The 23,259-nt window shown below is 38.9% G+C and overlaps 1 protein-coding gene, 2 long non-coding RNA genes and 1 pseudogene across 7 annotated transcripts; 2 read left to right on the forward strand and 2 right to left on the reverse strand.

Annotated features, from left to right (window-relative positions):
* The first annotated feature begins 995 nt into the window (after nt 1-995).
* On the forward strand, nt 996-6,440 carry LOC133726085 (uncharacterized). Of its 5 annotated transcripts, none has more exons than XR_009854640.1 (9): nt 996-1,188; nt 1,273-1,328; nt 1,437-1,492; nt 1,885-1,988; nt 2,544-2,619; nt 4,755-4,912; nt 5,509-5,641; nt 5,771-5,890; nt 6,007-6,440. It is a non-coding gene; the product is annotated as an uncharacterized LOC133726085 (long non-coding RNA). The 5 variants fall into 5 exon arrangements; XR_009854639.1 differs by having other exon boundaries at nt 4,780-4,912; XR_009854643.1 differs by having other exon boundaries at nt 4,780-4,904.
* Nucleotides 6,441-6,985: 545 nt separating this feature from the next.
* LOC133726088 (G-type lectin S-receptor-like serine/threonine-protein kinase At4g03230) lies at nt 6,986-9,476 on the reverse strand. Its single transcript, XM_062153558.1, has 2 exons — nt 9,332-9,476; nt 6,986-7,345 (listed from the first exon to the last, which is right to left on the reverse strand). The coding sequence occupies exons 1-2, from the start codon at nt 9,473-9,475 to the stop codon at nt 7,031-7,033; spliced, it is 459 nt and encodes a 152-aa protein (XP_062009542.1). The 5' UTR covers nt 9,476; the 3' UTR covers nt 6,986-7,030.
* On the forward strand, nt 7,779-9,250 carry LOC133726089 (uncharacterized). The gene is made up of 3 exons (XR_009854644.1): nt 7,779-8,278; nt 8,365-8,572; nt 8,907-9,250. It is a non-coding gene; the product is annotated as an uncharacterized LOC133726089 (long non-coding RNA).
* Nucleotides 9,477-9,582: 106 nt separating the features above from the next.
* Nucleotides 9,583-11,656, reverse strand: LOC133732814 (G-type lectin S-receptor-like serine/threonine-protein kinase At1g11330; annotated as a pseudogene).
* Nucleotides 11,657-23,259: the final 11,603 nt, after the last annotated feature.

Here is a 23,259-nt window from a genome sequence, read left to right on the forward strand (position 1 = left end):
CTATTGCTCCTTGGTGTATGCGTATTACATCCGTGTATTGAGTATGACTTCCCTGATTTGTCAAAAAGTGCGTGTCTTTGTTTAACCTCTATTTCCTTAAGGTCCAAGTCAAACGGTTTGGTTGGCTGGTATAGACTATGTGAAAGCCTCCAGCCTTGTATTTCCTCTCCAGTTAGTCATTCATGGCCATCCCAAGCTTCAAGCAGTCTAAATAAGATAACTGTTTTAATTTACAGCAGAGTCTGTTCATATTCTCTAATGTGTAAAGATTTTAAGTTGGCCTCTTCTAAGTTTCATTCACGTTAATCATTACAATATGCAATTGCTTCTCATTGCCCTGCTCTTTGAACTTTTTTTGTATGGAGCTTGAACTTGAAACACACCAAAACTGGAGCAATTGAAACTTGAAGCCCAGTTGAACCATTTAAGTTGAGACATATAAAGTTTTAGACCCAGGCTGAGGTGGTTGATCTGAAGCCCAAATCACACTTTTGAATTCATTAAAGAGAATTAATTTATATAATGGCATTGTTGTTCGACTGGGATATGGGAATTCACTAGTTTATTGTACTTTGTGTTTTTACTCACATAATCCAATTGATGAATTGAGATTGGGCATATGATTTTTTTGGAAGAGTAAGGTAATTCGCTCCTTATTAAGAATTGGGCATATGATTTTTTTGGAAGAGTAAGGTAATTCGCTCCTTATTAAGAATTGGGCATATGATTTTTTTGGAAGAGTAAGGTAATTTTATTCGACTTTGAACCGAGTGATCAAATGTCCAAATATATCTTTAACGTTGTTGTGTGGAACACAACAACGTTAAAGATATATTTGGTCACTCGGATAACACGGAAAAATTGTAGAATTCAAAGTATAATAAAATTACCTTACTCTTCCAAAAAATCATATGCCCAATTCTTAATAAGGACTAAGGAGCGAGAAGTCAATTCATCAATTGGATTATATGAGTAAAAACACAAGTACAATAAACTTTACGGGGTGCCACTGTGAGTTTGGGTTAAGAGCGGTCGTGGTTTTCCCCTTGTTTTGTTGACGCTCTAGAAGGGACTGGGTTTGGTTTGGAGAACACTGTGGTGCTCGGATAGAAAGCGAAAGAAGAGGATTTGGTTTCGACAACACCCAATTTGTGGTTTTGGTGGGTTTGGCGAGAGTGAGGATTGCAGGTTTGGAAGTTTTCTTCTGCGCTGTTGTTTTTGTTAGTTTTTGTGTACTTTGGTGTGTAATTGATATGGGTTTTTACGTTTTAGGGGTTTGGTTTATCTTTGGCTTTAGGATCTTGGTGATTGATTGGAAAGGTTCTAAGGTATGGTTTTGATGTTTAGCAATTTTCTGCTATTGTTTCTTTTGCTGTTTGATTGGGTTTTTTTTTGTTGTTGTTTGTCTTGAATTGATATCGGTTTTTACATTTTAGGGGTTTGGTTTATCTTTGGCTTTGGAGTTCCAGTGACTGATTGGAAAGGTTGCAAGGTATGGTTTTGACCTGGATTTACTTTGTGATTTTAGATCCATCAGTTTTAGATCAGTGTACAGAACAATATTTTTGTTTTGATGTACTTTTCATCGCTTTAGCAAGTAGAAATCGCTGACGATATGTTCTATCACTATGAAAAATATAATTCTATGCTGCAAATAGTTTCACAGTTCTTCGTATTACAGCTCTTTGCAATCATCATTTCCTTTTTATATTACGTTTGTATTTAACTTGTAACATCTGCTGTCTGCTTTTGAACTTTGTTACTAAATAGGTTTACAACAAAAGTAATCGCTTTTCAATTTTTTCTCCGTTTTTCTCAGATTCACTCTTGCTACAGATAATTGGTTATTGTGGATTCATGCTTTAATTCGTGAATTCTTTTCAGGTGTTCACATTTGTCGTCTATAAATCTGTGAACCAGAGTTTCAAATTGGATTGAGGTTTACAAAAGCATTAGAGTTTTATCAATCATTGTCAAGCTTGAACCAGGTAATTAAAACATTTGATTGATAGAAATAACAACCCAATTCAATAAAGAAAAAGGATTTTTAATGGTTGCTGCACTTTAATATTCCTTTGTCCTGTTTTTGTGACTATTTAAGAAAGTATTTACTAGGCTTAGTTTTTGCAAACTTAGTGTACCAAATGCCAGCAAGCTCACTACTTGATGAAAACAGCAGTATTTCTGATTTCTGATTTCTGACAAATTATGCAGTTTGTGAATACTCTATTAATAACAGCAGTAAGTTTGCTGGCAAAGTATTCACAAACTGCATAATCAAGTTTTTGCAAACTTAGTGTATCAAATGCCAGCAAGAAATATCATAAAACGTTGTCAATTAATACAGTACCAAAACAGCAGTATTCACAATGGCAACTCATTTAGTATTTAAAACAGCAGTATTTCTGATTTCTTTTGTATGCTAGATTTGAATATTCGTAAATTTTCAATTCAATAGTGATTTATGAGTAGTGATACAAGCTTTGCAGAATTCATGTCAACGAATTAACTATTCACTTACTATATAACTGTTTTGTGTCCAGCTGCACTATCTTAGGCTTAACGCAGATTGGCAGTGGTGCAGTTTTTTGGCTGTTGGTTCTGTTGGGATCAATCCAGGTGAATAAACTATTCCTTCTTTGTTATTTAATTGAAAGCCTATATGAGTTTGACAAATCGAGATTCATTGCTTTCTTTGGATTCCTAATGTTAATGAAGAAGTTTGCTTTTTGATAATATCATTTGCTCAACTCATTGTCATGACAATGCTTGATAGACACTTCAGAATATTTTTAGGTACTGTTATAATGATATAAATGAGAATGCTCTGATTACGTTGCTTACACATTGTTCACAATTATGATTGAATGATTACTAAATCAGTTTGGTAGCACTAGATTGATATTCCTGGACCCTTAACCTTTATATTACTAGACAAAATGGCTAAAATTTTACTCTAAACTTTTCTTTATCTTTGTCTTCTTTTCAATAAGCTACAATAATGAATGAGAAAGTTGGCAGATTGTACTGTAAAGTTTGGAAATTTAGTTATGGCTATAATTACAAATGAATAAATTCATTTCAATTTTGTTCAGTTGGTTTGGAAATTCAATGTGAAAATTATAGTTTAACATTTAAACCTGTTTCGGTAGAAAATGTACAGTTTCGATAAATGTATCTTTCACATTTCTTTTGATTTCATTCAAAATTTATGCTACTGTTTTTTTGTACAATGATTCATTCTATTCAGTATAAATTTTTTTTTGCAACATTAAACATGTATTACTGTATAAGTGTAAATTTTTTAATTTTTTTTCTTTTTGTGCAGTAGTTGAATATGCTAATTTTATTGACTCCTTTTTGAAACAAAAACAATGAACTTTGTCAACATTTTATGATATGTCTTGCATTCAATCAAGTTCTTCACTGATATCATTTCATTTCATGCATTTACTTCCTAATGTTCAATCAAATAAGTTGGTATTGATTGACATTCATCGAACATCTTCGATGAACCTCAGACAGAATGCTAATGTATTAACAGCTGTGTCTAATGTGCTTAATCTCTGAATTTGCTTTTCAAATTTAAACCTCAAGTACAATAAACCTCAAAGAACAAACATTTTTGTTTTCTGTTTTTGATAAATGTTTAGTTCTGATTTAAAAGGTTTTCTCTTTTTGATAAATGTGTGCTTCTGATTTAAAAAGAACTTTACATGAGCAAAACATAATAGTTATGAAACTAACTGAAATCTATTCATTGTTTATATGAAAGCCATCATTTTATACTACAAAAACAATCAAACTAAATCTCACAAGTAGTTTCAAGTCTAATACAAGTTAAAGCTCCAAAGATATGAATAGTTGGCTGATAAAGGTTTTTTATCATTTGGTACAAAATTAGGAATACTTGATATTATTTGGTACAAGGTCAGGAATTGTTGACATCATATGATCATCAAAATTGTACAGATAGTTGGTTATTGTGTTTTCATTTGTTGTACCTCCATAGATGCTTCATTCCATTCTTATTATTTTGACATAGTGAGATAGGTTATCTAGCACACCAAATACATAGTGTTCATACCGTGATAGTCAAAATGACTTTTGCTTTTTAGTTAGATGATTTGGCACAAATGTGATGCTTGACTGAATTAGCTTTATTATTATTTGAAATAGCAATTGTATAAATGTCAGGCTTTTAAAAAAAGAAAACGATGAGATATGATATATTTGAAGAAAAAGGCCACCGAGTCGAAAAAGTTTGCTATTTGAATGCATGTCTGACTAACTTTCATTTTCATTTTGGGTATTTCTGTCAGCAAAACAGCAGTATTATTAATAGAATATTCACAAACTGCATAAATAGTTGAAAGATTTAGCCATTTCTGATATCTATTGTATGCTAGATTTGAATCTTCGTAAATTTTAATTCGATAGTGATTTATGAGTAGTGATACAAGCTTTGCAGAATTCATGTCAACGAATTACTTACTATACAAGTTTTAGGAAATTGTATTAGTTGATGTGGGAAAGGATTAACTGTGTCTTTATCCTTCTCTCTGTTCATGACACATTATTGTAGGTACTTTTCCAACAATCTTCATTCTGTGAGCTGTGCCACAGAATACTTTTAACATAAATATGTAAATGTGTACACTTTGCTTGATATTTTTGTTTGTATGATGGTTTGTTCTGTGTTATTGTTGTTTCCATATCCTTTACCAACATCTGTGTGTGTTGTTATTAACTAGATTTCCCAACTTTATTGCTTGGTAGCTGAATAGAAAACAGTTGATTGAGCCTTCAAACATTTAAAACCAATTGCAGCTGCTGGGCAGCAAAGGGTGAAGTGTTTGGTGAATGTGAAAGATTTTCCAAATATTATCGTTCGCTTAGCCCAGGTGAATGGGTCAGTATTTCTTAGCTTAATTCTTCTGCAATTGACAGAAAATTTTCTCAGGCTTATTCAGATATTTTGCATATTGTGTAGTTCTAGGGTAAGATGTTTAATTAAGCACTTACATGTTCTTAAGTTACTTAAATTTAAAAACATCGGGAAAATAGATCAAGAACACCATTTTAATCTTTTGTATCCCTGTTTCATAATTTTGATATAAAAGGAACTTTGCAATAGAAAGCTCTGGTTGTAAGTTCTCCAATCTGCAATTTTAATCATAAGGAGAGCAAGATGGGTTATTTCGGCATCTGGTATTGCTTTATCAATTGCCAAACAATAGGATGTTCCATGACTTTTTGGTATATGTTATTAACATTGAAAATTAGTTCACATCGTATGTTTTCCTGAACTGGGAAGTTTTCTGTGATCGTCTATTAAGTATTCAACAATACAAAGAAGATTCATTACTCGATTCGTTTATTATTAATGATTCTTAGTATGTTTTCTTTGTGATGCAAATAGATCGTACAGACACACAATAAAAAGAAGAAGAAGAAGAAGAACAAACAATATAACATATCTAACTCTATTACATTTTAAAAACACAGATTTGCGGATCCTTATTACACCATCGAAATCCTAGCAAGCCAGCCCAAACAAATAATGAGTCATCAGGAATAGGAATCTGTTAAGAAGAAAACAGTATTTGAGTCAAGCGTCCTTCATCCCACCACATACCAGGTAAGTTAAATCCAACTACTTTTTAGTAAACTATTATTATCTGGTAAAGTCCTAAATAACATAGAACCAGATATTCCTCTGTTTTCTAGGTTCAGTTTTCATTTATTTACTTGGATTTTCTTGAACCAGATATTCCTCTGATCAAGAGAAGGATATGGCAAGGCCATAGTAGACGTAAAGAAAGTGTTGGACCAATTTGATGATTTGCTCAATGCCGACAGCATAATTTTCAAAAATGCTAGATGCAAGGTAAAGGAATTTGTGTCATTTGTTTCTTCATCCTCTGTTTTCCCCTTTAATTTGCAAGAATGTCATATCACATGGTCCATATTTGTTCTGATTTTGGATTATTTGGTTATACACAGGTACTTTTTAGTGATAACTCTGTGAAGTTATTCAAGAAACTGATATCGGCATGTTTGGAGAAGTCAGCACTCAGCACTAAATCTTCTACTGAAGCTTCATGTGGCTACAGACCCAAGAAGTGCAGTGTAGAGAGAAGTTGTAGCAGCCCTTCACTAATCTTGAAGAAATTTAAGGTTAAATCTCATTGTTTGCACAACACAACAGACTATTGCATAGGATATGAGATACATTCAAATGTTAAAGGTCTGAGACATATTGCCTCTGAAGGATATCCCAAAGTTGCAATAGATACTGTTTTAAACAGATATACAAATGATTTTATGGGAACATTTTTGTTATCCCGCAGCATCGCGCAGGGAGACTATATAGTTACTTTGGAATGCTACTAGTATCTTAGTAAAATATTATTTTTATTAAAAAAAGAAAAATGAAATTTGGTGTGGTTTTGTTATCCATGGTTGCAAAAGATGTGCACACTATCTAGATTATAGAATAGTCTTTTGGTAATATGATTAAGTTGTTTAATCATACAATAGGGGTCATTGCCATGCCAATCGACCATTTCAATCTTATTTAAATTTGGCTACTTTTCTAGCGAAATTTGACACCAAGCATTTTCTATGGCAATCGACCATTTCAATCTTATTTAAATAGCCAAAGCATTTTCAGAAGATATCGCTCGGCCAAAAAAGAAAAAAAAGAAACATAAATTTTAGCTGCACAAAATAATTGCAGAAAATTAAGCAAGGCTTGATTTTGTTTTGAACTTTCAGGTTGTGGACAAAATAATTCAGCCAATTGAAAAAGCATTTGATAACTTCAGAAAACTCATAGGAACCAAATCTAAAATTTTCTCCATGCAAAGAATATTTGCTTGAGACTATGATTTTCTATCATAAATCATAGACTAGCATATGCGATTTTTTGGCCAAAATCACATTCTTATTTTCTCACCAAAATTGCACCAAAATTGCACCAAGCAATTTTGTTTGCTGTTATGTATCAAACTTCATCAGTGAACCTCTACCGAGCTTCTGGCAAGCTAATGTTGACTTCATTGTTGGAAAATCTGGTAGATGTTTCAGAGGAAGAACCACGGGCACTAGAATTCCTAATATCAGTAGAAAAAGCAGGTTCTTCGGAGGGTGGAAGTGATGTTGCATCACTGGCTTGCAGCATATGAATTACCGAAGACATAGTCGGTCGATCAGCAGGAGATTGTTGAAGACACAAGAAACCAACATGGATACACCTTAAAGCTTCATGAGGCCGACATGTTTCCCTTATGGATGCATCAATCACCTCCATTCCTTTACCTTCTTTCCATAATTCCCATGCCTAAGATTTCACATATAGTCTATCAATTTGCATTACATTTAAATGAAAGGCTTAAAAACAAAAGAATCAAATTAACTAAAATTTAGAGTTAAATACTGTTTACTCCCTATACTTATAGGGTTTCATCGTTTCAGTCCCTGACCTTCGAATTTCACCTAAAAAGTCCTTGAACTCCTAATTTCCTCCCAATTGATCCTTGCCGTCAAAGACTTCGTTATCTTGCTGACGTGGCGGTCGTTTTCTCCCTAAAAAGTCAATTATACCCTCACTTATTCAGTTTTTTTTAATTAATTTTATTCTCTCTCTCTCTTTTTTTTTACCTCTTCGATCTTCTTCCATCGTCTTCCACATAGAGCGTCTTCTTCTTCCAAAAACAAACCCAAAATAAACCCAGCTCTCTCTCTCTCCATCTCTAGACCTTCGACGACACCAACGTCAGCCAAAACGGTGACGTTTCCAACCGCGCCGCCCTTCTCGCTCTCCGCTCCGCACCGCACCAGACCCCTGTAGCTTACTGGTTTTGCCCCAAGACGACGAAGATGCCCATTTTCTCTCTACCTTCTTCTTCTTCACACCCAAATTAATCACCATAACCACCACTGAGCTCTCTCTCCATACCCAACCACCAATCCCATTGCAATCAACACCAAGCCTAAATGCCTTCATATCTTCATGAAATTACCCTTTACATTCTCAGAAAACCCACTTCATCACTTTAGATTTACTAGGCTTGATCTGGAAATACATAGTGGAGAATGAACAACTCTTTCATTCTTACGAAACTCTGCTCGTCAGCTAACTTCGGCGTCTAAAAACTCCATCTTCTGTTGCTCAGATAGTCACGACTTCTTCATAAAAGTTGTTCAAAATCGAGTCTTCTAAACTGTCTTCAAATTTCATGAAAATCCAACGGTTGAATCTTCCAAAATCAAGGTAAAACCAATGACTGTTCATACAAAATTCTGTTTTGAGATGAAATGATGAATTGACTCCAATTCGTATTTACATGTCCGATCCAGTCCCTCTTCGAAATGGGTCGAGTTCTTCTCTTGAGATTGAATTCAATTCATGAAGTACTCATTTCAATCTTGAGCAAGTTGAAGCCATCAAGGAGAGAGAGAGGCAAAAGGAGAACATATGCAATCTGGGTACCCCACCCAGCCCAACACCAACGCCGCCCAGCACCCGCCGAAACCCACCTATCTGCTCTGGGTATTTGAGTTTTTGGTAAGATTTTGATGGGTGAAGTGTTTTGATTCAAAATCTCATTTGGGTATTTGAGTTTTTGTGAGGTTTTCTATCAAGATCGAATTTTTGGATTTATGTTAGTTTTGGGGCACACATTTTGATTGGAATTGGGTCTGGTGTGGTTTGGAATGAAGAAAGTGATGGAACTGTATTTGATTGAGCTCACTAAGGTGTGAATGAATCGAAAAAAATGGAATTGAATTAGGTGGAGGTTGGTATTTGTTATTTGTGATTATATGGAAAGTGTTGATGTAATGAAAGTTGCATGCAAGTAATTATAGTTTATTAATCATCGGACATGGTTCTGCTGCAGTTAACGAAATCCGGGATCTAGTGATGATTCTGGTCATGGGTATGCATATCCTCGGTCCAGCGAGAAGATGAGGATGAGAGCTTCCGGATAAAGACCCTCTATTAACCAGACGGAGATCAGGAGAGATGTGAAAGAAGAAGAGGTAAAAAGAAAAAAAAGAAAAGAAAAAAAAGAAGAATAAAATTAATTAAAAAAGAAAAAGAAAAAGTAAGTGAGGGTATAATAGACTTTTTAGGGGGGAAACGACCGCCACGTCAGCAAGATAACGGAGACTTTGACGGATGCTTGACGGCAGGGACCAATTGAGAGGAAATTGGGAGTTTAGGGACTTTTTAGGTGAAATTCGAAGGTCAGGGACTGAAATGATGAAACCCTATAAGTATAGGGAGTAAATAATATTTAACTCTAAAATTTATAATACTTACCCATCCAGCAAGAGTGACTGCTTGTTCAACATGGTAAAAACTAGCACTCCTCTTTCCACTCACAATCTCTAGCAACAACACCCCATAGCTAAATACATCTGACTTCTCAGAAAATTGGCCGTAAAGTCCATATTCAGGTGACATGTATCCACTACATCAATTAATGGTAGAGAAATTAGCACTAGTAATAATTGCATAGGGTATTCACCTAGCATTGATCGGGTATAAATGATTCAAGTAAAGTGATCTTACTATGTCCCAATAACCCTATTGGTATTTGCTTCAGTTTGATTTATTCTGAAAATTCTTGCCATTCCAAAGTCTGAAATTCTGGGCTTCATTGTGTCATCCAACAGAACATTACTTGTTTTTAAGTCCCTATAAATTATTTTCAGTCTAGACTCTAGAGTACTTGTGGATATCTAGAACTCCTTGAGCAACACCCTCTATAATTTGAAAGCGTTTATCCCAATCCAATTTTGTGTTTTCAGATGCATCTGATTGGACAAACCATGAGAAAGAATGACCAAGAATCAAAATTAATGTTTTACAGAAAGGAGGATTAATATCTATTTGTAAAGTTAGAAATGATGAGTATATATACCAAACAAGAATTTGTCCAGACTTCGATTAGGCATGTACTCGTAGATCAGTATCATTTCCCCCTCTTCAATACAGCAACCCAAGAGCCTAACAAGATTGGTGTGTTGGAGCTTGGCTATGAGTTTCAACTCATTCATGAACTCCTGATGTCCTTGCCCAGACTTCTTTGATAGCCTTTTTATGGCTACTTCCTGACTTTCAGTTAAAATACCCTGTAAGTGAAGAAAAATAGAACATAAAAAGAATGGCTAAATACTGGTTACTACCCTGTGGTTTAGGTCCAAAATCAATTCAGTCCATGGACTTCCAATTTCATCAAAAACACCCATGTACTTTCAATTTTAATCTAATAGGTCAAATTCGTTAATTTTCTGATGTGGGTTCCAGTTATAGTTGAGTTTTTTGTTTAAAAACTTTTTATTTGATAGGTTTCTAATAGTGGGACCCACTCCTAAACTGACTATGCATACCACCTCAACACCACATCATAAAACATAGGCCCCATATGAGCCACGTCAGCAAGTTAACGGACTCAATTAATGGAAAACTAACAGATTGGACCTATTAGATCAAAATTGAAAGTGCAGGGGTGTTTTTGATGAAATTAGAAGTTCAAGGACTGAATTGATTTTGGACTCAAACTACAAGGTAGTAATAAGTATTTAGCCCTAAAAAGAATCACATCCTTACAAATCAAAATTATTAGATGAAGTGATGAACATCAAGAAAAGTAGAAAAGCTTTCTGAACTTATTAACAACAGTGTACTTGCTTATTAGGTAAGTGCTACCTTATAAACAGGGCCAAATCCTCCCTCTCCCAATTTATTAGTTTCAGAGAAGTTGTTTGTAGCAACTAATATACTCTTTAAACTATAGACTGGTAGTTCTGCATCATTCTTTGCACCAATGTTACTTTTAGTCTCATTGTACTTCCTCCTACGCTCCCTGTTTCAATATCATTGTTAAAGATGCATTTTTAGGAACCCTAGGATCCGTGTACAGGGGTGAGCAGGAGATAGAGAGTATGTGGCAGTACCATAAGATGCAGCCAACAATTACTGTGAGCAATCCGCTGTTGCTGAGATTGTTGCAATTACGAGGGACCGCTTCTTAGCAGGACTCCTGGCACATGCAAAGAAGAGAAATGAACATTTAAAATGGTGTTTCCAAGTAATGATTGCCCACCACAACAGCAATGATGCATCTGTATTACTCTTAATATTCTTAAACTCGGAAGCTGCAAGTCTGAGGTACAATGTTGTTCCTCCTGTGAGTTGTTGCGGATTGAAGAGATCTCCAATCCAAATTGAGCATCCATTGCTATCATAAGCATAAGCAGTGCAAGATTGGTTATTTAAGCAGATTGATTCACATTGAACAATACTCGCAGCATCTACAAACTCTTGATTTTCAGGTAATGACATGCTAGGCATGTCTAGAAATCTGTATTTTTCAGCATTATCACTAGTAGCACTCCCAGAATACAGACCGGTTCTTCTTAAACACCCACCAGAATAATCCTGCAAATCCCATTCCACCTTCGATTTCGGCTCAAAACCATTCAAACAATTACAGAAGGGCGAGGACTTCTCATTGCAACTGACAAAAGCCCCACAAAAGGCATAGACTTGGCATTGTTGTCTTGGTTGAGCTTGAGACCGAACCAAATTCCACTGGTTGGCAGATCTGAACCACTTTTGTAGAACCTGCCCGGCTTGCATCGCAAATGTAGACAAGATTGCAGGATCAGAAAGAGAATAGATGACAGCAATGGAACAATGGAGTAATTGCTGGTCGGCTTTGATCCTCTGCAAGGGCCAGCAATTGTCCCTGCTCTTTCTCAGAAGCTTGTCACGGGGGTAGTTTCGTCATTTTAATCGAGCTGTGCCGTTCTCGTGGCACTGTCGTTCGATTTGGAATTTGACTTTCTGATGACCAACCGGTCTATCCGGTGCCTTCCTAAGGGCATTCTTGCCATTTGAGTGAGCTTAGACTAGGGCTGGGCAGAAACCGAACCGGAGGCCAAAAACCGGCCGAACCTGCCCGGAAATGCGGCTCGGGGACCGAACCGGATGAAACAGGGGGAAAAAATTGACTTGACCGCACCAGACCGGAATTTTCCGGTTCAGGACCGGGTTTACCTTGTGAACCGACCGGAAAAAACCGGACCGCCCGAATATTTAATATTTAATAAAATAAATGTTATTTTATTTAAATTAATATTATTTTTAAATGGTTGTCGATTTGTTATTGGTGCAAAACAGGTTACACATACTCTCTTATGCACTAGATTACTCTCTCTATTCTCTAACCCTAGCTGACTTAGTCAGCCCCATTTCAAGTCTAACACATCTCTCTCGGCCTTGACCACTCTCTCTCTCTCGACAGCCGCTCTTCTTCTTCTTCTTCAGTTTTTCACTTCTCACTTTCTCAGTTCTCAGAACGTTGAACTTCGTTGAACGCCGAACGAGGACGCCGTCGATCTCCGACAGAGGACGCAGTCGATCTCCGACCAAGGACGCCCACTAACGTCGCCGAGGACGTCGTCTGATCTCGTCTCTGGATGGCCTCGGTAGGGACACTTGCTTGCTTAGATTTTGAATTTCTGTTTCTGTTTCGGGCTTTCGGTAGGTGGAACTCCCTTGCTTCTTCGATTTTGACCATGAGAGCATCAGTTTGACAAATTTAGTAGAGCATCAGTTTCTTTGTTTGAGAAATGCTTTTGATTTTGGTTCAATTGCTTTTGGTTTCAGTTTGTTTTCCTGTACTTGGTTTTGCTTCTTCGATTTTGACAATGAGTGTGTGATAATGATTGATAAAGACTGAAACTTTCAGTGTTTGATAATGGTATTAATGGGTGTTTTGAACTTTTGATAATGCCTAGAAGTGAAGCTGCTGCAAAGGAAGCTGCTGCAAGGGAACTTTTGTACCAACTGCTACAAGTGAAGCTGCTGCAAGGGAAGCTGATTGTTTTGTACTTGGAACTTGATGTTACTGCCTTTATGTTGTTTAATTATGGTTTGTAATAACTTTAAATTTATGTTTGGTACTTTGAAGTTTGAACTTGATGTTTGTGCTGCTGGAACTTTGATTTATTGCTGTTGGAACTTTGATTTACTGCATAATTTATGTTTGTGCTGCATGTTAGCTATTTGGTTTGGAAACAGGTTGTTTTTTGTAGTGTTGATTTAGTTTTGGAAATTGCTTTTTGGTTTGAAATGTTGAACAGTTGGAGCAAATTGTTGATGTTTGAATGTTTGATAGTTGATATGCAGGTTTGACAGTGTTAATGTTATTTGTCTAGTTGAGAACTTGAGATGTTGATGTCATGAACAGGTTATTTGAAATGTTCATTACTTAATTTACTGAACAGATTATAGTGGTTTATTTTGTTGATATTTTGATAGTAATGGTTACTCATTTGAGGATAGCTAAATTTGTCGACTTTGGTCGACAATATGCGAAAAAATAGAAAGTCGAACACAACCGAAACCGATCCGCACCGCACCGCAAAACGGTGTAACCGAAGTAAGCGGTGTAGGTTTTTAAAATGCGGTTGCGGTTTTAAATATAGCACAACCGAATGAAGCGGTTTGGTTGCGGTTTTGGCCTAACACCGACCCGCGCCCACCCCTAGCTTAGACGGAGAAACCCAAAGACCCTTTTGACCTTCACAATTGGGGTGGAAGTTGGTTATTAGTTATTTGGAAACCTCATTTCTCTCCTAACCTACCTAAGTTTCTAACCAGATGAAGACACGTTGAAAATTTTACATCCAATGGTTAAAATCTTCTTGAATTCTAATTTTACAATACTACCCTTTCCACAGTTTTTGTCCTACTCGATCTCTTCACTCCTTCCTCCCTCTTATCTCCTCTCTCCTTCTTCCTCCCTCTTCCCGTCACTCCAACTCTGTACTTCTTTATCCATGGCTTAACAATTCAACCCCGACCCCGCTTCTAAAATAAATATTGAGATGCAGACACAACCCCCAAGTAACTCTCAATCGAAGCTCTTTCAATTCAACTGCTGATGGAAAAACGCGATTGATTCTCAGAAGCTTCATACCCAGAAACTCAAAACTCGTATAGATTACCCCAATTTCTCTATTTCTTTCTCTTTTAGAAATTTATAGCTTCTTTGCATTTCTTACAATTCGCTCTCACATAGATCATGGTCTCCTCTGAGCCTTTACCAATCTTCTTCTCTCTGTCTCCAACCCTTTTTCATGTTAATTGTACAAAAATGGTCTATGATGGAAATCCGAGATTGGAACTTGAGATTTGTGTTTTTGCACCCTTATTGTTTTGGGAAAAATTTAAGGTTGCGATTCAATCGATTTGATTTGGAGTTGGGTGTTCCATTGATGTTCTTCTCTGTAAAATTTCATTGTCTAAACTCTTCAAGCACTGCGGGATCAACTACTTTGGTCTTTTTCTTTCATTTCCAGAAAATAAAAACATTTCCCGTATCAAATTTCATTGAAACCCACTTGCTTAGTTGTTGTTTGTATTGTTGCTGAGTGAAGATAAAAAGGAACTAAAAGGAAGAAGAGGGGGGGGGGGAGGGAGAAAGAGAGGCACTTCGGCAGGCAGGCGTGAAGGAAGAGAAGAAGAAGAGACATAAAAAAAAAAAAGGTAGAAAATGACAAACTAAAATTATTGTAGACCATTAGATTCATAATAGCCACGTGTCTAAATCTAACGAAAAGCTTATGAAGGTTAGGTGGAAAATGAGATTAGGAGAGGATCCTCTCCCCTAGTTATTTAGGGTTTTAACTCTGTTCACATCAAAATGGAAAAAGGTGGTCAAACTCTGTTAACGTTAGAGATCCAAGGGGGTCTCTAGTTAGCTTTAGAGAGAGAGAGAGAGAGAGAGAGAGAGAGAGAGAGAGAGAGAGAGAGAGAGAGAGAGAGAGAGAGAGAGAGAGAGAGAGAGAGAGAGAGAGAGAGAGAGAGAGAGAACGACACAAGCGAAGTATAGTGGTTCGTCTCCCGCCTTAGCGGGAAACTACGTCCACTTGAATGTTACACTAGTGTGTTAAGCCTTGCGGCCCAAGGGGATTACAAAAGATGTAATGGAGTGTTGTTCTAAGTGGGAGGAGAGTTCCTTTTATAGGTGAAGGAAGCCATCTCCTTTACATTTTCTTAGATGTGGGATGTAGAAATCACTATTCTAGTCTAGAAAGCATGTTTGTGAAGGCAACTTTGCAAGGCCGGAAAGGTGGCTTCCCGGCGATGTATTTGCCACTTCCGGATACCGTAGCGTAGCTTGAACATAGGGCTACGGGATGCATGTCTCGGTTGGGCCTCACCATGGCTTGTGGGTGTCCCAAAGAGGGTGTTATTTATGCTTGGTGATGTAGCAAATCCTCCATGCATAGTGAGAGGTATCTACAAGTCCCCGAAGTCCCCGAGTAAGAGGAGCTTCTTGGTTGGGGAGTTATAATCATGAAGTCATCAAGCATAAGTAACCGGGCGGCACGGAGCCCCTACAAGTCCCCGAACTCCTTAAGCAAGAAGGGACTCGTCTAACCTGCACAATGAGACGAAAAACGAGCATATGTAGAATGCTTTGTTGTATTGGTTACCGCTCGTATTAATGGAATGCAAAAAGAATTCGATTTGTTGCAAGCGACAAATGGTAGAAGAATTCAATATTCCATTAATGTGTATGAACATGTAAAATATTGGTATTTGTATATGTGGATCGTATGGCCATATAACACGCATAATAGATAGTGGCAAGTGTAATGGGTGTCCATATAAAATTGTGGGAGTAGTCCCGGTGACATAGTATGAAACGTTTGTGAACTTGGGGCTTAAGTAAATCGTGTTGGACATGATCGAGCAAGTTGGGTGTAGTTGAGTGTGTAGGCGCTGTGCGAGCATGCGGGGCATGGCCCAAGCGCAAGTCGTGGCCATACTCGATACCCAAGCGAGTCGCAACCCGAGCAAGTCGTTTATCCGAGCATGTTTAATTAAGTCGTAAGTGTCACAAGCTTTTGGATGAATGTCACATGTTTATTTAATTGAATTGCAATTAAAATAGAAGCATGGCATATGTGTATAGCATGTACTTGTAGTAAAGTCGCTAATAACATTTTGTAGGCATGTTTAAGGGTCATGGAGACATGTATAGTTATGGCAAAGGCTCTAATTGCAAGAGCATAAGAGATAAGATATAGTGACTTATCTTATGCCAATTTGGAGCGAGTTGGAGTTAGAATTGATGTAAGTACCCAAATCATGATGGAGTTGTCCAAACATGACGCTCCATTGCTTTGGCGGATAAAGTGTTCCTATAATGTACGTCAACTCGTAGTTGCGGTTGAATGCTTGATAGAAGTAGTTGAATTTCCTTGAAACAAAATAGGTGATTAATATGTGGATTTGTAAAGTCAACATCAATAATTTGCATATGTACTTTGATAAAATTGTAAGCAAAGTGTATAAGCAATGTTGTTTCATTTGTGGGCTTCTACCATGAATTTCGAAGTGTGGAGTGAACAGCTCAATTGTATGGGAGAAATAAGCAAAGCCTATTTGAACGTGTTCATAGTATTATGAGCATGGTAGCATGTGTCTAGCAATTAAGCTATGGCCGTGTGCAGGCGTATAGAAAAATAAGCCAAGTTTAATTATATGTGCCCATGGTATAATTAATAGAGAAGGTATAATTGTAAGGAGTGTAAAGCTTAGGTGCAGCAAATGGTAATTTGCTAAAGCTTAGGTGCAGCAAATGGTAATTTGCTAAAGCTTCCCATCAATGTGATTTTAACATGTAAATTACATGTGCATGAGCTAGCAGTCAAATTGTATCACGTTGATACGTGGTACCATAGTGAACTAGCAACTCATTCATGACTAGGGACAAGCACAAGGCTTAGTATTATATAAAATAACTTTCATGCAGGCCTTTTGAGCTAAGAGAAATCAAGGCATATATGAATAACATATGGATGGGTACAGCCACTTGCAATCTAATTATGCTTTTTATTGCAGCATACCATGATGCGTAGCTGGATAAGTGTTTATGGCAAGTGCCTAGGTAGACCAAGTGTCAAGTGTATCATGCTATTTGATAGGTGGCATTAGAGCTATGTATCATGCTGTTATGTAAAACAGAGACATGTAGATAGATATTTAGGTGTGTGGCATTGCTAGCTGATACGTGGCGTTGGACTATGTCATAGCACACTGTGTGTCAGTGTGTAATAGAAAGCATTATAAATGTGTGCAGCGGCCATCTCACAGATATAATTGCATGGACAGATTATCAATGTTCAATTCGTTCGCATAGAACTCAGTAAGCAGATAAAGCATGATGGAGAAAAAAAAACTCATCTGTTATTGAAGCTCTGATCAGCGTAGAAGCTGAAAGCTTAAAGCCCGAGGCCATGCTCGAAGGCAGGTGTTTGAATGAATGCCCATAAGTTGAAGGAACATCCAGAAATGTTCCCTGCACGCGTTAATCGTTGATCGTGTTTGATGCTGATAATCGATCGATGGTTGGTGCTGATGAGAGGTTTGACTGGAGCTCGTTGTGGATGACTGTTGGTTGATAGTGGATGAGCTCGAGTTTAGTCTAGCGCTTGGGCTGGCGCTGGCAGCGCCTTCTCTTCCAACTGACGTTGTTGGTTGCCGCTGATGGAGTTTAGCGGAAGAGAGTTGCCGCTAACGGTGACTAGCGGGAGAAAGTACCGCTGACGGAGGTTAGCGGAGCCATTGAGGTTAGCAAGGCTGGCGACTGCTGCTGGTTCCGGCGACCGTTGTCGGTGACGGAGCTTTAGATGAAGAAAGCTGCTGCTATCGGAGATTAGCGGAAGAAGATGCCGCTGGTGGTAGTTGGCGGTTCGTTTGACTTGATATGCTCAAGGTGATGAGTTGCTGCACTTGGACGATGTTAACGTTAGTGATCTGTGGGATCTCTAGTTAGCTTTAGAGAGAGAGGGAGAGAGTGACACAAGATGTATAGTGGTTCGCCTCCGCATGAGCGGGAGACTACGTCCACTTGAAAGCTATACTAGTGTGTCGAGCCTTGCGGCCTAACAAGATTACAAAGTATGTAATGGGATCTCTTGAGTTGTGGGAGGAGGCATTCCTTTTATAAGTGAAGGAATGCTTCTCCTTTACATTGTTTTCGATGTGGGACAAGAAACCACACTATTCTAGTTTTGAAGCCTAGTTGTGATGGCATCTTGGCAAGGGCGGGAACGTGGCTTCCCGGAGGTGGATTTGCGACTTCCGGATACCGTGGTGTAGCTTGAACATAGGGCTACACGATGGATGTCGTGGTTGGGCATTGCCATGTCTCGTGGATGTCCCAAAGTAGGAGTTACTTATGCTTGGTGAGATAGCAAATACTCCATATTATTGGAGGTATGTACAAGTCCCCGAAGTCCCCAAGTAAGAGGAGCTTATTGGTTGGGGAGTTCAAACAAGATGTCACCAAGCATAAGTAACCGGGCGGTACGGAGCCCCTACAAGTCCCCGAACTCCGTAAGCAAGAAGGGACTCGTTAACCTGCATAACAAAGACAAAAAAGACAGGCATATGTAGAATGCTCGTTTGCATTGGGCAACAAATGTGAGTTGCATTGATATGCGTTGGCATATATAAACGTATGGGGTGCGTGATACATGGTCGTGTGAGCATATGGATTGCATATGATAAATGTGTGATGCGCACAAGGAGATGTAGTTTGCACGAGCGGTGCGAAGGTAAGCGTTTGTAACGTGTGAATGATGAGTACGTGAACGCTTGTGTTGTTTTGGTCGTCGCTCGTATTAATGGAACTCGAAAAGAATTCAATTTGTCGCAAATGACAAATGGTAGAAGAATTCAATGTTCCATTAACGTGTGGTGTGTCGAGTAAACATGTGGGATGCCGGGAAGGCATGAGCGGAAGCTCGATGGGTTGCCGGGAAGGCATGAGCGGAAGCTCGATGGGTTGCCGGGAAGGCATGAGCGGAAGCTCTATGGGTTGCTGGGAAGGCATGAGCGGAAGCTCAATGGGTGGGCCCCTGCTAGGCCCGCGAGAGAGTCCCCGACTCCCCAGCCATGACGGACCTCCGGATGGTCGGTAATTTGTTTGTTGAGGGGGAGCTGCACGGAGCAGAGGGTGTTGGGTAGCGATCCCAATCTTTGGTACCCAAGCGTCGGGGTTAACTGCCGGATCAATGGCTGCCGTAGGCTGTGTTAACTAGTCCTTTGCTGCAATGCCGCGTAGCGGTCATTTGCTATTATGAGGCGTTGCCTTACCGCTTGGCGGTTGGTCGTAAACCGTAGACTCGGAAAGGTTGTATCTGCATGAAAAAATGACAAACACATAGAGCAAGCATGTACCATGTAGTAAAGGTGCTAATAACATGTTGTAGGCATGCTTAAGGGTGATGGAGACATGTATAGTCATGGCAAAGGCTCTAACTGCAAGAGCGTAAGAGATAAGATATAGTGACTTATCTTATGCCGATTTGGAGGCTAGCGTCGTTGGCCGAGCATGACGGTCAGGGGCGGAGCCACGTTGGGACACAGTGGGTCCCGTGCCCCAGTGAAATTTTAGTATAAAATGCTTCTGGTTTCACAATAACACTGAAAGTAGTCTTGACGTGGTGGTAGAAGAACTTTAGTTTAAGAGGCTGATCTAAGTTTCGAGTGCTGGTAGAAGCAATGTAATGTTTCTTTCTTTTTTATTTCTTTCTTTTCTTAACATTAGTACTATTTTTTCTTCCCAAAAAAAAAACATTAACACTATTCTTTTATATAGTTTTACAGTTCAAAGATAAAGTATATTTCCATTGTGATTATCTAAAATCTAAAAACTGTAAGTTTGAATTAATAAAATATGTAATTTAAAAAAAATATTGATATTTTTTGGTAAAAAAAAAAAACCAATCTTTCTATAGTTTTATTCTAATTTATATATGAATTAATTTTGATATATATTAAGTTTCAATTTTTTTTTTCTTTAAAACTTTTGAGTGCCCCAGTTGAGATCAATTTCTGGCTCCGCCACTGATGACGGTCAATTGCCTGTGGCGGATAAAGTACTCCGATAATATCCGTCAACTCGTAGTTGCGGTTGAATGCTCGATAGAAATAATTGAATTTCCTTGAAACAAAATAAGTTAATTAATATGTGGATTTGTAAAATCAACATAAATAATTTGCATATGTACTTTGATAAAATTTTAAACAAAGTGTATAGACAAGTATAGTATTTGATGACAAATAACATGCATATACGCCCATTTTGAATGTCAAATTTGTGGGGAACAAAACTCATTACGTGCACCGATGGAAAAGATCCATGGCGGTATAACTTATATGGAAATGCACTAGGTGAGATAGTCATTTTGATATATATATATATATGCAGTAGCTCATATATATGTAGGCTAATTTCTCAAAGAGGACAAAACAATGGTATTGATGCTTTTTGTGCTTAGTCTATGGCCATGCGGTGAGCGTTTGGGAAATGGAAGTCAAAAATATAAGCATGGACCAGTTTGGGCTATTTCTTTAGGACATAGGTGGCAGCTTTTGAGTTAACTAAAGAAGCTACACGTGTTGCAATATTTAGAGCTATGTGCGCGGTGCGCCTGTCCCCTAACTACATGTGATGGTGCACGTGACCAATGAATCATAGTCTTAGTATAGCAATGAATATACATTACATGTCCATGCCTAGCTGTAAAAATCACAATACACCGAGATGAATACGTGTGTAGTATGTGTGTGATCATGCCCTGTCGTAAGACTAAGTGGCATTTAAGCAAACGTATGGGCACGTGGTGCTCATATCCGGTAAGAGGAAAATATGGTAGACCCATGCTGCCAAACCATGGAGCACATACATGCATGCATGAGTATATACAGTTCTGCCAAGGTATCCTATAGATAGCTTATATATAGCATCATGGTTATGTGAGGCATGTAATGTAAAGCATATGTGTTATGATATGACTGCTTAGTATAGAAGACCAGAGAGAGCATTGGGACTTAGCTTTTCTAGAGTGGTGACCACGTGCGTTCTGTGATTGAACAGAGTCAAGAGCGAGGTCGCCACTGTATTTGGTCATTGCCGTTCCCCAATTGAGATTGAAAGCAACGTCAAGAATGGAGATGACGCGATGGTAACTGACGTCTGATTTACAGCTGCCATTGAATTCAATTTCTTGCTTCTGGGCATGTAATTGAGCCTAGGAGAAGACTCTGCGGTGGGTGTTGATGTTGATAGAAGATGAAGACGAGCAATGATTCATCTCTGACTGCAGCTGGAGCTTGGTGACCGCCAAGAGAAGTGTCGCTATTGAGGATGATTGGTGATGTGTGAGCGTTGAACAGATAGATAACGGATAAGCGGAAGCTTGGCGCTGGCTATTGTTGCTTGGTACTGTCCGCTAGCCTCGCTAGGCGGAGGCTGTGCTGGGTTTTACCGCTAGCCCAGCTAGGAGGGAGATGGCAGCTAGCTGCTGGGGCTGATGTGACTGGAGTTCGGCGGTGCCGCTGACCGAAGTTCGGCGGTGGCGCAATCCGCTGACGGAGCTTAGCGGAAGAAACCTTTCGCTGATTGTGGTTAGCGGAGCCGTTGAGGTTAGCGGGGCTGGCTACCGCTGCTGGTTCCGGCGACGGTCGCCGGCGGTGGTGGTTAGAGGAAGAAAACTGCCGCTGACTGGAGCCTGGCTCGAAGAGGATGGCAATTGACGGTTTACCGCTGACACCTACCGTTAACGAAGGCTAGCGGTGCCGCCGAAGCTAACGATGGTTGATGCTGAAAGTCGCTTCGTGCTTGGAGATAGGCGCTGCCATGCTTGCGCTCGACAAAAGCTTGGCGGTGGCGGAGGCAGTTGGGCGGTGGTGGCTAGTGGTGATCCTGGAACTCAGCGGAGGACGGCAGAGCGGAGCCTAGTCTAGCGGTGTATAGTCCGGCGGTGAAGACCAGCGGTGGTCAGGCTGGTGGAGCGGAGCAAAGGTTGCTGACCGCTGGGCATAGCTAGCGGTGGTGTGCCGCCGGTGTTGATGATCGAAGAATGGCCATGGGTGCCCAGAGAAGCCTTCTGGGTGTCCAGAGTGAATAGCCGCCCCAAATATTTATTATTATTTTTTTTTTTGAAGTTGTCGTTGACCATTTGAGTTGGGCGTTGACCGCTGATCACCAGCGTTGACCAGATGTTGACCGGCATTTGATGGGCTTTGACTGACTCCGCCGGGCGTTGACTGACTCCGCCGGGCGTTGACCAACCCCGCCGGGTGTTGACCAAGCATTGACCGCCCCATATGTTGGTGTTTCTGCAAGTTCTGACCACTCCATGGGCGTTGACCACGTGTTGACCGGCGTTGACCAGTGATGACCGGCCCTCAAAGTGCAAATTTATGCACATTTCTGCTCTAGTTGAGTAGTTGTACCGCTGGAGTGATGTTTGATCATGCCTTGGCAAAAGTTGCCGCCAAGAAACATAAATTCAAACATGCATTCACTGGGAGCCAATGACGACTCAAGAATGATGATTAAAGAGATAGATGACCAATGATTTTGAAGTAGCTCAAAGAAGGAGGGAAAATTTTCTTTGAGTTCCGCTAAGCAGACTTAGCTCACGGTAGGTGACGAAGCCATTGTGTTGGCTTCCCACAGACGGCGCCAATGTTAACGTTAGTGATCCGTGGGATCTCTAGTTAGCTTTAGAGAGAGAGGGAGAGAGTGACACAAGATCACTACTAGAATTTTCCTCATATACATCGGCCAGAAACCGATGTAAAAAAAAATTTGTACACATGTGTTAGTGGGTGATGTAAAAGATCGCAAAAAAATAGACATCGGTTAAAAACCGATGTCCCATATAAGAATAAACATCGGATTATGTTCTAGAATCGATGTTAAACTGCTATTATGATCACAAATTAGTGTTTTTAGATATTGTTAAACCTTCATATTTATGCATTTAATGCTTAACGAAATATAGATCCAACAACACTAGTATTCATTTTAACATCGTTACTCATTCTAGAAACGATGTGTTATATTCTCTTACACATCGGTGTTTTTGAAGTTTGCCTGCTGTTTATAAGCTTTACGGGTACTTGCCATATATCACACTATTTAAGATTGAATCTACATTCTTTTGTATTACATGACCGATGTTCATTATTCTATTAAACATCGTTTACTTTTATGAAGTGATGTCTATTTTTCTATTAAACATCAGTTTTTGAGGTTGGCACCGATGTTCATACTTATACTAGACATCGTTTTTCATTTAATAAATCGATGTCCATTGATTTGTTTTACATCGTTTCTTACACAATGTCGATGTCCATTGCGT

The sequence above is a fragment of the Rosa rugosa genome, chromosome 1, assembly GCF_958449725.1.
Source record: "Rosa rugosa chromosome 1, drRosRugo1.1, whole genome shotgun sequence".
NCBI classification, from domain to species: domain Eukaryota; kingdom Viridiplantae; phylum Streptophyta; class Magnoliopsida; order Rosales; family Rosaceae; genus Rosa; species Rosa rugosa.

What these genes read in the sequence shown, in the direction of transcription:
- LOC133726088 (XM_062153558.1), bottom strand. Translation starts at nt 9,475, where the DNA reads ATGTCACCTGAATATGGACTTTACGGCCAATTTTCTGAGAAGTCAGAT. An exon ending in CAGTCACTCTTGCTGGATGG is followed by an intron (nt 7,346 to 9,331) that starts GTAAGTATTATA and finishes GTGAAATCTTAG; the next exon opens with GCATGGGAATTATGGAAAGA.